This window comes from Echeneis naucrates, chromosome 9 (assembly GCF_900963305.1).
Source record: "Echeneis naucrates chromosome 9, fEcheNa1.1, whole genome shotgun sequence".
Taxonomy (NCBI): Eukaryota; Metazoa; Chordata; class Actinopteri; order Carangiformes; family Echeneidae; genus Echeneis; species Echeneis naucrates.
The window spans coordinates 23,676,753-23,692,948 of record NC_042519.1 but is presented as its reverse complement, the minus strand read 5'-3'; the positions used below and the strand labels follow the sequence as shown (position 1 = coordinate 23,692,948).

General features: G+C 42.9%; 1 protein-coding gene and 2 long non-coding RNA genes across 3 annotated transcripts; 2 read left to right on the top strand and 1 right to left on the bottom strand.

The window, feature by feature from the left end:
- The first annotated feature begins 14 nt into the window (after positions 1–14).
- gramd2b (GRAM domain containing 2B) lies at positions 15–12,824 on the top strand. The gene is made up of 14 exons (XM_029511178.1): positions 15–97; positions 3,246–3,359; positions 3,992–4,079; positions 6,108–6,177; positions 6,670–6,773; positions 9,225–9,320; positions 9,430–9,501; positions 9,699–9,788; positions 9,961–10,072; positions 10,265–10,408; positions 10,577–10,652; positions 10,759–10,863; positions 11,137–11,215; positions 12,121–12,824. Exons 1-14 carry the CDS (start codon positions 15–17, stop codon positions 12,160–12,162), a joined length of 1,275 nt encoding a protein of 424 aa, XP_029367038.1. The 3' UTR covers positions 12,163–12,824.
- Positions 11,890–14,722, bottom strand: LOC115049162 (uncharacterized). The gene is made up of 3 exons (XR_003841109.1): positions 14,078–14,722; positions 12,370–12,716; positions 11,890–12,241 (listed from the first exon to the last, which is right to left on the bottom strand). It is a non-coding gene; the product is annotated as an uncharacterized LOC115049162 (long non-coding RNA).
- On the top strand, positions 13,461–15,009 carry LOC115049161 (uncharacterized). Its single transcript, XR_003841108.1, has 4 exons — positions 13,461–13,500; positions 14,095–14,193; positions 14,449–14,489; positions 14,582–15,009. It is a non-coding gene; the product is annotated as an uncharacterized LOC115049161 (long non-coding RNA).
- The last annotated feature ends 1,187 nt before the right edge of the window (positions 15,010–16,196 follow it).

Sequence of the window (16,196 nt, the reverse complement as noted above, 5' to 3'; positions counted from 1 at the left end):
GTCAGTTCGTCGTCATGGAGAACCACGCCGATGACTCATTTCCTTTTAAGAGAAGGCGCAGCATGTCCAAACTGTCCAATACAACAGGACATCACCGGTAAGAGCACAGTGACCTGCAGTGTCTCCAACGCTGTTTCTACAGGTTAAAGACAAATGTTCTTCTTCTGCAGTTTATTTCATGTGTTGGGTCGTTGTGTTGGTGAAATCAAATATTTTGGCAGTTGTTGGATGGACTTCATGGTCTCCAGAGGATACTGGTCCCCCTTGGCTTTACCTTAGTGTTATCTTTCTGATATAGTTCATTTCAGCTAATGGTTTGCTTGATTTAATGCTTTTTTTTTTTTTTAATTGCTGGAAGTGAAACGGGAAGTTGTTCTGAACTAATTCTGGTAGATATTTCAAAGTCCATGTGAAGCATTGATGTTAAACCGCGGTGGTTCCAGGATGATAAAGTCTTCTTTCCATCATTTCTTTTCTTTCATGGTCACAACTCTCCATTCTGCCTTAGACAGTGAATGAGGAGTTAGACGATGGGTAAATTTGATTCCCGGATGGATAAAATATTAGTAATGTAAACACAAACCCAGTGGTTGTTGTGACTGAAGGAGCGTCGCTCGAAGGGATTATGGCCATGACCAAAGTGAGGTTAAAAAAAGGCCGACTGTCTGACACTTCCTGTGGTGTCACTTTATTTACAAAAGAAAAGAAAAGCCCAACTTGCAGTTCATGTAGTGTATGTTTGTGTTCCAAAGGGCGTCTAGTCCCCATTTACACAACACAACACACACAAACTGTGTAGCCTTCACTCAGTGTTGTCCAACACTATCGTGAAGGTGAATCTGTCCAACCACCGAATTCAATTACATCTTTCCAATGCTGGACTTTGTTACGTAAAATAATAGTTGATGCATTGTTATTGAAAATAAAGCAGGATGCACATTAAAACAACAACAACACAACCTGCAATAAATGGAAAATGGGATGGAAATCATAAATAAATCAATTTCATACAACACTAATCATGAAAACGAGTAATTCTAATAAAATGTAGAAAAACAGAAAAACTCTGCAAAGTTAAAAGTAGAACACAAACAGAAGAACACTGTTTGTGTTTCAAAGTGCAGCATTGTATGTGTGCGTCTGAAAGTCAATGACACACACACACACACACACACACACACACACACAGTGGGTCAGTCAACTTCATCACGAAAAAAAATTGTTTTCCTGCTTCTGTTCAACAAATCAGATTCAGTAAATGAGTCACAGGCCTGCAGACGCAGACTAGCCAGATTAAAAAAACTAGCTGTGTGAGGTCAGTGTATTATTACATAAAGATGGAGCTGAGATGGACACAAAAGGAAGCGACTCACTTTAAGATGAGTTGTTTTTGTGTTATTGTGACCCAGTGACAGCTGATATCAGTCAGGTCATATTACGCACAAGTCCTAAATCAGACTGAATATAAATATCTCTACGCACAAATCCAACTCTTTCACACGGATCTACGTGCACCTTCACTAATTTGGCATTTTTACTCTGAGAATCAATCAATCTCTGTCCAATTAATCATTATTTCAGTTTGTTTCGTCACATTCACTCATTTTTTTGAGGTGGTTGTAGGTGAGACCTGATAGTGGCTATAGACAGTAAAATAATATGGTGTACTATTATATCATATATATTCCCTCCCTGGTTTCTGCTGAAGACAGAATTATTTCAGTGGAGTGTTACTGCAGTCAGAGTGGTGGAGTTTTCTCTACCTGACCCTTCTGGTCTGCATTAGTCTGAACAGGAAGGATAAAATAAACAATCAAACGTGTATCAGAAGAGAAAGCGATCGGGTGTCATGCTGCTCTGTGTGGGCAGAAAAAGTGCAAAAAGAGAAGACGGTTTGTTCGTGTGAAAACTGAACCACAAAGAGCCGCAAGGGAAATCACCGCGTTCCCACTGACACTGAATATCTCAACACGTTCCTCCTGCACACAACACAACAAAATCTAACAGCTAGAGGCCAGAGTCTCCAAACAAAGTCAGGTAACATGTCACTGACCAAAGGTTTACATGGACACACACACCTCGTCCCGCCATCTGATTGGCTGTGTCATGTGAGCCCAGGAGGCCCAGCAGACACTCCCACAGGCAGGTGAAGGAGCAGGGGATCGGGCTGCAGGGTCAGTTCTCCACTCAGTTCTCACCGCAGCATTCAGGACGCTTGATGGTAGAAACGAAAAACCGGTGAGTGTGATGGCAGAGCAGGGTGTGAAGCAGCAGATGTCCCAGGAAGACGGCAGGAAGTCCAACAGAGGAGCTGCAAAGAGCGAGGACAGGGATTATCAGTGAGTCTGACGGGAAGATGTATAGATTGTACAGAACACACGTTGATATTGGTTGTAACAGTTGTGTGTTTATCATTAATAGTTTTGCAGCAGTTGCAACACCAGAGTTTCTATTAATGAAGCTGTCTGTTTATCAGTCAATAACCGTAGTTTGATTTAATATAATAAACAAAGAGTCAGTTAAACTCTCTTCACTGTGCCAGGGGATACCAGCTCAGAAAACAAGATAATGCTTCCTTATTTTTAGATAAAACTCATAAAAACCATAACAGAGCTGATCTGAAGTTTCTATCTTTATCTGATCAGGAGTTCTGCTCTAAATATCTGACTGTCTTTATTCTGTCAACACAATAAACTCGGAAACATGCAGGACTGATCCAGAGACTCTCTGATTGGCTGTGACATCACCCACCCGATGTAGAGACATGACTCTAGACGTCACTGTCAAAGATGGAGGATGAGAATACACAGATAAACACACTCCATCATGGAGTGTTTGTCTGTGTGACTGTTTTCACATTTGATGGGATGTTGATCATCTAAAAACCAACAACACTGACAGTGAACATGTTGTTCATTTGGCTGATTTGGTGGTTTCCACAACAGAACCGATTGACTTCTGAGTTTAACCTCAAATTTACTCTCTTATCCGACAAAATTACTCAAACGTGTCCATTTATTCTACTTATAATCAAAGGGACACTCCATTTCTCCCACTCACTGTAATTTTCCCTCAATGTAGAACACACTAAGAAGGAGTACAGGGGTCTCCTCCAGCTCTGCATTACACAGAATGATTACTACATTTTCAACTTCTGTTTCTAGCTTCCCCCATCAGCTTTTTCTGCAAAGGATCGTGGGAAGTATTTTGGTCAGGTGAACTAATTGCTGACTTCTCGTCTGCAGCTCAGATTTAGAGAACTTGGCCGAAGAGTGTCAGAGAAATGGGAGGATGGTCATTGAGTCTCTGCAGGTGGCTGATCAGGAGCTCACAGGGAAGAGGAAGCCGGCGTTAGTCAGGTGAACAGCAGCATGCACCTCATCTGTCTGCGCTTTGATTGATTATTATTATTTTTGATGTGGATTGACTGAAGATGGGGTGGTTATAAACACATTAAGAGGTCTTAATTAAATTAATTATTTCATCTCAAAACAGAATATTTTTAATTTGAGACAGTAAATCAGACATAATTCTGCCTCTAGTCATTTTTTAGACATAATTATCTCCAGATGATGAGTTGATATTGGAACATTAGGATTAATCATAATAAATGGCAGTTTATATACACAGCTGGTTTAAAGTCTCAGCACTATCAGTAAACATTCAGACACGGCGGTGCCTGAAGTCACTGAAATCAACTGCACATGGAGCTAAACGAGAGGGAACAATGGACAGACAACTCATAAAAAAGGCCTCCCAATCAATAGTAATGCCGCTCTTATTAAGTCAGTAAAAGTGATGACTGTGATATGAGACTTGATTTTACTGCCATGAGGGATAAACCAACTTCTCTCTGAATAATAATTCATGTTGTGCCTTTGAATCAGAGGACAGAGGCTCACAGACAGATGTGTAAAGAGTAATATGAGAGTTTATATACTGTGGCATTAGCTACGTAAGTTAATTTGTCTGTGTGTGATCTCGTCTGCAGGTCAAAGACCTTTGACCACACGCTGCTGACTCAGGTCCACACAGACTCTGACTCCAAGATAGAGAGGAAGAAGTGTCATTACAGCCAGGTGAGCTATCATTAGCATTCAACCCAGATACACATTTTATTACAGCTGTTAACATGACAGTATTGGAGCCACTGTCACACAGCGGTGAGATATCACACATTGCTTCTGCCATCGTTATCGTGTTGTTGATCACTGACACAGTCAGAGAGCGTCCTGTTGTACATGAGGGTGAGGGTGACGATGGTCGTAACGCCAGAGCAGGTTCTTCCTCCAACAGTAATATTACTGCAAAGGACCATCGGGACAAATTATAAATGGAGCTGTTGGGTGACATTCACACTCTATGGCAGAACTAATTACGGTTCTCTGTGCTGAGGTCTGCGGGTAAGGAAGATTTCTATCTGTGTTGCTTCAGCGTGTAATTTTAATGTTGCATGCTTTTTTGCTTTCGTTAGTTTTCATTTAAAATTAATTTGCGGAGAAACTGGAGATGACAGCAGATGAAGATAAAAAGCATCATTCATGAATGATCCTGAGAGGGGAAATTTTCATCTTGAGGAACTTGTGCAAGTTTTTCCTTGAAACACCCTGAACCACAATTTAGTAAAACACACAAAGACCACTGACTGATTGGAGGTAATATGTATATTGCACAAAGCTTACGTAAGCATGGGAAGATAGAAGCAGTGTTCTGCACAGCAGGTTAAATGATGAACCTCCTGCGTTTCCTTGTCAAAGACTTTAAGTGGAACACCATCAGCTCTGTTCTCAGTGGAAACACCTGAAGCCAACAAGCAGCTGGTTATGGAAATAACAACATCCGCTGGAGCTGAACACACAACAATCTGCTAATCGTTCTCTACACCCCAAAACCTGACAGGCCTGTAGATACACAGTACACACGTTAACACAATGGCATGGACACACAAATACACACTGTTTAACCAATCAAGTGTCTCACCTGCATCAGGTGTAAACAAAACAACTTCTCATGAAGACAGATATGTGACCTGTCCGTGATGGAATAAGAAAATAATATTAATTAACTTATTAATAAAAAATAAGGCCCAGGTCTCTGAGGACGTCAGGAAACATCGGGGGATAAACTAAGCACAGTAAAGAAATAGAATAAGTAAAGAAACCTGTTTCACTCATGATTCGTGGAGCTGCTGAGCGGCTAACCGGCTCAGGTGTTAGCGGCTGGCGCTCCTCTGACGTCAGCACCGTCCTCTTCCGGCCGTTTGCTAATGCTAATGCTAACAAAACACCGTTTTGGAAAGAAAAACAAGTTTTTTATTTGTATGTTAGTCGAATTATATTTATTCCAACGTTTTATTGTAGTGAAGACGCATCTTTTAATACACAAATAAACAAACAAACAGACAAATAAATAAATGTCGGTTGGGGATTGGACGCCCCCCAGAGGTCGGAGGTCAGCGGCTGTGGATACTAAAACTAAATAATATAATGTCATGACTTTTTATATATCATGTTATTTTATGATTTAAATCTGTTTTGTGTGTCTGCTGACATGATTTCCGTTGTGTTGTGAGTATTTTTGTTTGGGGTCGAACTGATGAACCTGGTTGCTTTTTATTTTTCCTCCGTGTTTCCTAATTTAAAAGTGTGCAGTGTTCAGTGTAGGATGCTGTTTGGGGCCTCGTTCAGATACAGAACAGATAAAACAGAAAAAAGTCAGCTGATGCTGTAAGGTGTCAAATTATTTACCTGAAGAGCAGCTTAAATGCCTCACATATACAAAGCCACTTGTCATTTCTGCACTTTAACTGACACCATTGTGACTTGGAATCAATCTTGATATGAATATTTATGCCAAAAACTAAATTTGTAGCTTAGATCGTATTGTAAATAAGCTGCTTTATGTTTATTTCATGAAGTCTCTAAATATGAGCCCAACACTGACTGACAGCTCCAATCCCCTCGAAAATATTCAGGCATTCAAAAACCCCACATCAGCTCCTCAGCTCCTTCTCCCCTATGCATATGAAAGCATCACTCAGCAGTGACTGTGTGAGCATATTGCATATGCTAAATGTGTGTCTGTGTGTGTGCACGTGTGTGTTTCAGCTCTCAAAGACCAACTGCCAGTACCATAAAATATTCAAGGAGATCAGCAAAGAAGAGCAGCTCAGACAGAGTAAGTCCTTCATGACCACAACTCTCCGCTCCGCCTTAAATACTGAATGAGGGATTAGACGGAGTTGGACATTTGATACCTGTGAGCTGTTTGTTTACATGACATAATGATTTAATGTTCATAACATAAATCCCAATTCAGCAATGAGATTCCATTCAATTCCAATCCAGAGAAATCAAACAAAAAAATCTGTGACCTTGAATAATATCTTAAAATGCATTTTTTGGCTGTCATGTTTATTCTGGAGAGCACAAAGGGCAGAGCACGACACTGAATGTGCTGTTTGTTACATTTAGTCACCCGGAAGTCACACTTCAGAATATCAATATAAAATCTGTATAAAACACCTTACAGGAGGATAAGTTCAGAAAACAGGTTATCACTTTGGAACCAAAGACAAGGAAATTACAACTCTGTAGTTAAAGTTATAGATAGTGACAGTTAAAGATTTTTAATTCCTCAGTGAGCTGATGTGATTTACTTGTTCATCAGGTTACACCTGTGCTCTGCAGAAAGACATCCTCTACCAGGGACGGATGTTTGTCTCCGACCACTGGATCTGCTTCCACTCTAAGGTGTTTGGCAAAGACATAAAGGTACTGGACTGAACCTGGACTGAACTGGGACAGACTGGGACTGAACCTGGACTGAACTGGGACAGACTGGGACTGAACCTGGACCTGAATTGGGACTGAACTGGGACAGAATGGGACTAAACGTGGACCTGAACTGGGACAGACTGGGACTGAACCTGGACCTGAATTGGGACTGAACTGGGACAGACTGGGACTGAACGTGGACCTGAATTGGGACAGAACTGGGACAGACTGGGACTGAACCTGGACTGAACTGGGACAGACTGGGACTAAACGTGGACCTGAATTGGGACTGAACTGGGACAGACTGGGACTGAACGTGGACCTGAATTGGGACTGAACTGGGACAGACTGGGACTGAACGTGGACCTGAATTGGGACAGACTGGGACTGAACCTGGACCTGAATTGGGACTGAACTGGGACAGACTGGAACTGAACCTGGACTGAACTGGGACAGACTGGGACAGACTGGGACTGAACTGGACCTGAACTGGGACAGACTGGGACTGAACCTGGACCTGAATTGGGACTGAACTGGGACAGACTGGGACTGAACGTGGACCTGAATTGGGACAGAACTGGGACAGACTGGGACTGAACCTGGACTGAACTGGGACAGACTGGGACTGAACTGGACCTGAATTGGGACTGAACTGGGACAGACTGGAACTGAACTGGGACAGACTGGAACTGAACCTGGACTGAACTGGGACAGACTGGGACTGAACTGGGACTGAACTGGGACAGACTGGGACTGAACCTGGACCTGAACTGGGACAGAACTGGGACAGAGTGGGACTGAACCTGGACTGAACTGGGACAGACTGGGACTGAACCTGGACCTGAATTGGGACAGAGCTGGGACAGACTGGGACTAAACCTGGACTGAACTGGGACAGACTGGGACTAAACGTGGACCTGAACTGGGACAGACTGGAACTGAACCTGGACTGAACTGGGACTGAACTGGGACAGACTGGGACTAAACGTGGACCTGAATTGGGACTGAACTGGGACAGACTGGAACTGAACTGGGACAGACTGGAACTGAACCTGGACTGAACTGGGACAGACTGGGACTGAACTGGGACTGAACTGGGACAGACTGGGACTGAACCTGGACCTGAATTGGGACAGACTGGGACTGAACCTGGACCTGAATTGGGACTGAACTGGGACAGACTGGAACTGAACCTGGACTGAACCTGGACCTGAATTGGGACTGAACTGGGACAGACTGGAACTGAACCTGGACTGAACTGGGACAGACTGGGACAGACTGGGACTGAACTGGACCTGAACTGGGACAGACTGGGACTGAACCTGGACCTGAATTGGGACTGAACTGGGACAGACTGGGACTGAACGTGGACCTGAATTGGGACAGAACTGGGACAGACTGGGACTGAACCTGGACTGAACTGGGACAGACTGGGACTAAACGTGGACCTGAATTGGGACTGAACTGGGACAGACTGGGACTGAACTGGGACAGACTGGAACTGAACTGGGACAGACTGGAACTGAACCTGGACCTGAACTGGGACAAAACTGGGACAGACTGGGACTGAACTGGACCTGAACTGGGACAGAACTGGGACAGAGTGGGACTGAACCTGGACCTGAACTGGGACTGAACTGGGACAGACTGGGACTGAACTGGACCTGAACTGGGACAGAACTGGAACTGAACCTGGACTGAACTGGGACTGAACTGGGACAGAGTGGGACTGAACTGGACCTGAACTGGGACAGAACTGGGACAGAGTGGGAGGGGTTTTATGTTTGCAGTCTAAATCTCTTCCTTCTCAAATGTCTTCGGTGCCAAGTCCTCCGACTTTCTCTCTTTCATCTCTTGTTTCCATCTCGGTGTCTGAGACTTTGACATGAACTGGTGTGATGTAATCAGGCTGGATGTGCACGCTGGTTTAAATGATAAAAATTACCTGAAGCGGCTTCACAGAAAACTTTGACGGGCACAACAAACAGGAACCATGAATTTTAATAAATTCTATTTTATATCATCTTTTTGAAACTTAACAAAAAAGATTAATTAAACATTCAACTAAAATGTCCTCAGCAGTTCCAGATATATCTTTGTTGATTATTCTGGTAAAAAACTATATACATCAAATATAAATGTGATAGTTGTTGGTTTGGAAACTAAATTGTTGCTGATCTGCATCTAAGAGTGATGAATAGTCATGTTATTGTGAGATGCAGCTGGAGTCTTTGCTGCTTTGTTTTTCCAATCCTCCTGTTTTTTCAATGAACGGTCCAGTAAAGAAATAAGGAATTCCTCTCCAGAGTTTTCCGTACAGCTCACCACAACACCACCAAAGCAGTCGTCCTGTTGGTTTTTTTAATGAACTGTCTCAGTCTGGTCTGCATGAAGAGGTAGTTTGACCAGGACTCAGCTGTTGTTCATCCTGGTGTTTGTCCGCCCCAGATTGCCATCCCAGTGGTGTCCGTAACACACATCAAGAAGACCAAAACTGCCATCCTGGTGCCAAATGCTCTGGTAGTCGCCACCGCAAACGACCGGGTGAGACAGAGGACTCATCGTTTCCTCTCAGCAGGACTTTTATCTGGGTTCCGGGGAAAACCTTGAGGTTTTGCTGTAAACACCCAAACTGCTGTGTTTTTCGTTGCAGTACATGTTTGTGTCCCTCCTGTCCCGAGACAACACCTACAAGTTCCTGATGTCCGTCTGTCTCCATCTGGAGGTAGGACAGGACACAGGACACATTAGACAGACGTCCACGACCAGCCCTAAATTCAGTGTTTCCCTTTAACTTAAGTTTCAAATATAATGCAAAAAAAAATTCTTAATGGAGTTTACCTCAAAAGACTGTTTGATACTTTACAAAGAAGCAGTTGTTCCTTATTTATCACATACTGACACGTGTTGGTTTGTTTTCAGAAGAGTCCATGCAGCAGCCCCATCCCGTCCTCAGCAGAGAACAGCTTCAGGGGTCAGAGGTCACCACGAACGCCTCGCTTCCCTCGATGTGTGAGTCTCATCTGAACTGTGAACACGTCACCAGTTTGACAACACGACTGCATATTTGTATTTGTCGCCCACGTTCATAGACGGTTTGTGTGAAGACTTGTGGGCTTGTTGAGGTTGAGGAGTTGTGTGGAGGCTCAGATTTAGCGACCGTACCGTTTTTGTGTCTATGCAGCATTTTCCAGGTGACTTCATCGACCTGGATGGCACAGTGAGGCAGAGGAGGCAGGAGATGGAGGAGAGCAGCAGCTCTGACTCCCCGATCCCCGAATACGAGAAGTTAGCAGGTACCAACCAGCCGGAAGCTCGTCTTTATTCCACTTTACTTCCTGCCTCTGTTTCCTTCGGCTCTTCCACCTCTCATGAGCTGACATCCCAGTTAAAGGATGAGAGACACACAGAAGGATTTAAGTCCAAACTGTAGTTATCAGAACCAGAACAAAGCCGGGTATTGAAAGCCCACCTGTTCATCTCCGCAGAGTTCCCCGTCCCTCCGTACCTGGATGTGTTGAAGCGCTCGGACAGGCCGCCGCCCCCTGAACGTCCAGACCATCAACAGAGAGTCAAGAACCAGCAGAACCAGCAGAGCTCAGACCACAAACAGCACAAGGCAAATCCTCCAGGTACACAACGGGCCCCGGGGACGGACGTGTTCTGTCTCTTTGTTGTTGTTTCTGAGTTATTGATATTTTTAGGTTGGAGGAAAAAGACCTGATCCTGTTAGAGGCGTATTGTGTTTCACCACCACACCATTTCCCAGTGTGACATCATTTCCTGTTTCCTGTTTCCAGGCTCACAGGTGGTGATTGACAGCCGGCCAATGAAAACAGTTTCTCTCAACACTCTGCTGTTTGTCTACCTGTTTCTGTAAGTTTACTGCCATTCATTAATTCATTCAGGCCACACTTAGACACAGATGAAGTTATTTGTTTGTATCTAAAAACTTGATGTGATTGTGTGTGTGTGTCCTCAGGGTGTGTGTCCTGGTCCTGTCTTCCTGTTTTCTGGCTTTTAAAATCATCTTGTTGGAACAGATGCTGGCGACGCTCAGCTCCGTCACGGAGTCCACTCATAAAGAGTGAGCTGACAGACGGAGACACTGAGTTCATCCACGTCCTGAAAACTTCCACATTTAACACTGACAGGGACAGAAGATCAGAGCTATTATTCATGTTTTCACCTTTTCAGATATTCACAACTTTAAAAGTTACTGCAAAATGTTCACTATGTAGGAAAAGAAGAGATAAGATAGGATTGGATGAAGTGAGATAAATAGGATTAGATGTAATAAAATAAAAGGAGCTGCGATGAGAAGATGAGATAACGTGTCACGCCTGGCTTTGTTTTCCAGCCATGACCTCCTGAGATCAGGTTCTGACGCTGAGTTTTTCTCTGAAATTCTGACCATCAACCTGATGAAGCTGGAGAAGGTCAGTCCGTGTCTTCAGTCTAAATTCTATACATTAACATCTTAACTGACATTAATGTTGTAGCTGGTTGTTTAATGGTTAATAATTTGTTATAAGGGTTTGATAAAATGATTTCATATTTTCTATTAAACATCTTCTACAGGACAATATTTGCCTGTGAGTTTTAATGTGGGAAAAAACACAAGTAAAGAGCACATACCTCAGATTTGTGTTGAGTAAAATACGTAAATGTTTACTTGTGTTCACTGTCTGTAAAGTTTGTGCTTCTTCAACACGTAAAACCACCAACAGTAAAGTTTCCAGAGAGCCGAGTGAAACCGGACGCTCGCTGGTCTTAATCAAACATTTATAGTCAGCGATCTGGCCGTCAGCTGTAAGAGGAGCTGGCTTCCCTCCATCGCTCCGAGAATCGGACACCCAAACATTTTAAAATAAAATACAGTTTCATCAGGAGAAACCGATCACAGCTCAGAGCTGGATCAATTAACGCCCTGCGAAAAGGACCTGACCACAAGATCTGAATATTTCTGTCATTTTATTTAAAAATGGTCACATTTCCAACCTTAATATTTATTTATCTATTTTGATTTTAAATTCAATCATCCTCAAACGTTTTGTGTCTGTTTAAGGTTGGCAGTAAACTCTCCCATGCCTTGCTGCTCTTTTTCATTTTTCCCTTTTTGTACAGCTCTTTCAATGTTAAAAGGATTCAGTAATATCACTTTGAACAGAATGAAGCTTGTTGTTTCAGTGCAGTTTCTTAGTTTCCAGATAATGAGCCCTTTGAGAGCTGAAATAAGCATATTAGCTGATTTAAATCACACAGACTGTAATTAGACATCTTAAATATCACGTTTTAAAGTGCAGACTTGACTGTTCCACTCACATCACGTTTAACTCTTCAGGTACAGAAGACTCTGCAGAGGCTGATGGACGAAGCTGCCTGAAGCTGCAGGAAGTGACCCCACCTGACCCGAAGCCTGCAGGCAGTTCAGACCAGGTCGGGTCCAGTCAGATTTCTGCCTTCTAATTAGAAACCAGAGTAGATGACGTTCATATGTAGATTATTATAGCAGACACTGAAAATGATAGAACATGGTGGTTTAATAAACATACTGTAAAATACTGCTGAAGAGAAACTGAAGACCACTCACCTGTGACCACGCCCAGTGATGATGTCATGATGTCCTGACACGCCTCCAGAGTGCATGTCTGCATCACTGCAGCACCGTGAGCTGTGGAGGTGGACTTCAGATTTCTCTCTCTGGGGATGGAAACAGACTTTCTCAGCGGTGGTTGTCTTTTGGCTTCAGCTGCTTTCTGGTACTGTAGTCTGTGGAGATCCAGGTTCTCAGTGCTGGATCTGTCTTCTGTCTTTTGAATGGTTTCGCTCTGACACAGGAAACACTTGTCTGTCCTCATGAGGACATTCAGGGCTGAAATCCAGCAGGATGCAGATCCTCCTCAGACCCTGACGGGGTTTTCCTTTAGTTACCTCACGCTGCGTTAAACATGACAGAAATGTCAATGACTTTTATCTGAAGTAGCAGATTTTGAATTATTCTGATGGCTGATGGAGAAAAAAGATATTTTCACCCTCTGACTCTTTACGGACTCTGTGTTGTTTTTGATTTAACCTCCAGATGGAGCCAAAGAAAAGAGTTTACACTTCGATCACACATTTACACACGTGAAGCTGATTCTGGTTCTAGACTGTTACAGAAACAAACATTACTGTGATTCTGTGAATATTCTGCTCATACACAGATTTAATGATGTCATCTTATTTTCCTCTGTTCAGGAATAAAGTTTTATTTTTGCTGTAATGATTCTTTGCGTTTTCTGCCTCTGTCTTTTTGTCACATCCCCAGCTGTAAGCCTTTTAAATGTGTTTCACTTGTTTCAGAAGTTACTCCTGATTATTTAAAGCTCCATTCAGGTCACGTGGGAGTTTCTGGATGTTTATTATTTCAAACTCACATTTAGATAGAAAGGAATCAGGAACGCTCTGGTCCTGAGCTGGTATGTTGTTATCAAACTTTCTTTTCTTTAAGAGCTGATTCTGTCTGGGAAAACACAGTAAAGATGATTAAAAGAAAACAAGGAACGATGATGAAATTTCACAGCCATGTTTGTTAACTAGAAACAGAAGCAGAGCGGATGAACAGTTTACTGATTGAGTTCTTGTAATTCTACCCATGATGCATCAGTGGGGGGTTTTTTAAGGCAACTGACTGTCAACAGACAAACATGGCTGAAGCTGCAGGAAGCTCTGACCGACAGCAGTGAGTTTATTTTCTGTTTATTGTACTGGAAACAGAGCCTGTAATTTAAATCACTTAAAACAGTGCTGCACCTCGAGGTGCACAAAGACTCTTTACAAAGAGTCAGAGGGTGAAAATCTAAGTTTTAACCTTAAACTTACAAAAAAAATTAAAAAATAAACAAATACAAGTTAAAGTGTACAATATGATAGAGTTATATCTTGAAACTCGCCTGTACATCTAAATGTTATAGCAACAAAGGAGACCAAGAAATTCTTTTTTTTTTCAATAATATTTCAATATTTCAATAATCCATCTGTCTAAACAAACTACCAGTGATTTTTATTAGCTGAGTGAATTTTTTTGAAAACTTTCTTCCCCAAAGAAAATAATCAATTGCCACTTGTGCATAATTGTTTATGAAAATGAAAAAAAAAAAGTTAATCCCTGCAGGTCTCTGAAATAATAAATATTAACATTAAATGTCCTTCACAATATTCTCTTGCCTTGTTATTGTTATTTCTGCATTCACCAAACTAACTTAGTTCTCAAAAGCCTGAAGTGACATCATCAAAAAGGAAGCGATTTCAGCACTGACCTTCTCCTTCCTGTCAGATTTCCTCCAAAATGTTTTCCACCCGACATCCCATAATCCCTAGACTGTATGTGCTGCCATGGAAACAGTACATGAAGAACCGGAAACTCCTGATGAAGGTCAGAAAACAAACACACCTCAGCTGTCACGTTACTGGTTAAACTCAACCTCCTGTAAGGATCCTGACTCCCCAGGGGCCCTCAGGTTAAGGGCCTCAGGATTGGTGATGAACAGGGAGAGTTCAGGGTTAGTCAGTGTCTTGGTGTGTGTGTGTCAGAACGTGGCCCTGGAAGAGTCTTTGTGTCTTTGTGGACAGGAGCATTTCTGTCACAGCCATTCGCTGCTCTTCATCCTCCTCCTTCTCTGTTCCTCAGGCAGGACTGACTGCTCATCATAACTCCTCCCACTTGTCCAGGTGAAACACCTCAGATGCTGATGCTGCGTTCAGGTCATGTCAGAAAGCTGGGAGATGAGCCCTTCAGATGTTGTTACTCTGTTCTCCTGCAGGTCCGACTGCTCAGTGCTGACGACCAGGTGGCTCTACCAAACCTGAAGACCCAAGGACTCTCTGACATCTGCTTTGCTCATCCTCCATCTTTGATAGATGATGTCTCGAGTCAAGTCACTTTAAAACAAGTATCAGTTAATGCCACGTCTCCAAACTTTGATGGCCCAACGAAAGGAAACAAGTCGTCATCTGGAGCAAATCTGCAGGTTGACAGAGAAATCATATGAGCAGGAAACCAGAAACCAAAAACTTCCTCCAACTGTTACTGTGGCCCTTCACTTCCTTTTTTCTACAGGAAGTCCATAGATCATACAATCTTACAAACACACAATGAAAAACAAAACATATCTAATTGTATATCCAGTGTGTTATTTCTAGTTGTGATGGATACTGTTAATATGCCCACCCCACAAATGTATGTTCCTTACAAATGAGGCACCATTTAAAAGGCAAATAAACAGGCTTTCCAACAGTGTGAGATTTATTCCTGAGCATTGTGTTAACACAGAAATAATCTGCCAAACAAACATTTCCTTACTTTTTATGTGACTAACTGAGGGCGTGGCCAGCAGGGGGCGCCGGTGGATGACGTCACAGCAGACGGCCGTTGGATGTTAAGCAGGTCTTTTACTTGAATGTCGGACATTAAAGTGGACTTTTGTTTGGTTAGCTGATACTTGGACTCGGGGGGGGGGGGGGGTGTTCTGTTGTTTTTATTTCTGAGTTTTGGTGAAATTCTACTTTCCTCGGCGTGTTAGCGCCAATTAGCCGTTAGCTGACTTAACTCTGCCTGTTCGCTTAGCTGTCTCATTAGCAGCTGTGCTAACGATGCTGTTAATGCTAGCGGAGCTTTTATATCCTTAAACCGCCACTTCCTGATCCCTAAGCCCCGCCCCCTCCTCTACCTGCCCTTTTTTTCACTGCCAACATGGCGACAGGTGGAATTAAAGATGGCTTACATCAAACCTGATGTTCTGGCGGATAACAACAATGTCTTCGTGGCAGATGAACCGAGGATCATGCTGATTGGAAAAAGAAAACGTCTTGGAAAGTCATCACCCAAAAAACTAACTACACATTTTAAAAAGTCAGCCCAGACAGGAAAGGTGAGACTGACACAAAACACAAAACACTTTGTTCTCCTGCACCGAATGTTCTGCTCTTCGTGGTTGGGCTAAAAAAGGAGACATCTGATTATAAACTTCTTTAAAAGTGTTGCTCTTTTTTGTCTTTATGACCCAAACTTTATTTCATGATGATGATGTCACACACAAAATGTGATCTGGACCAAAGTGAAACTGTTCCGACTGCAGTTATTGTCCAGTGTTTTGCTTCAGCATCAAGAACTTTGTCAGAGAAAGCAGCTGTTGTTCCCTATGTTAATGATGCCACACACACACACACACACAGGCCTCCCTACGTGTCTAGGCCTTTGTGTACACGTCTCAGTGTGTCACCAGCAGCGTGTTTTTATTTATGTATTGTGTAACGTGTTACTGCTGGACACAGAGCGCACAGGTGATGGTGAATCTTATTAAAACTGTCTGAGCTCTTTCGGTTCTTCTCTCCTCGGTGATGCTCCAGGATGCGTAACGGACACCGATCCATGTGCTC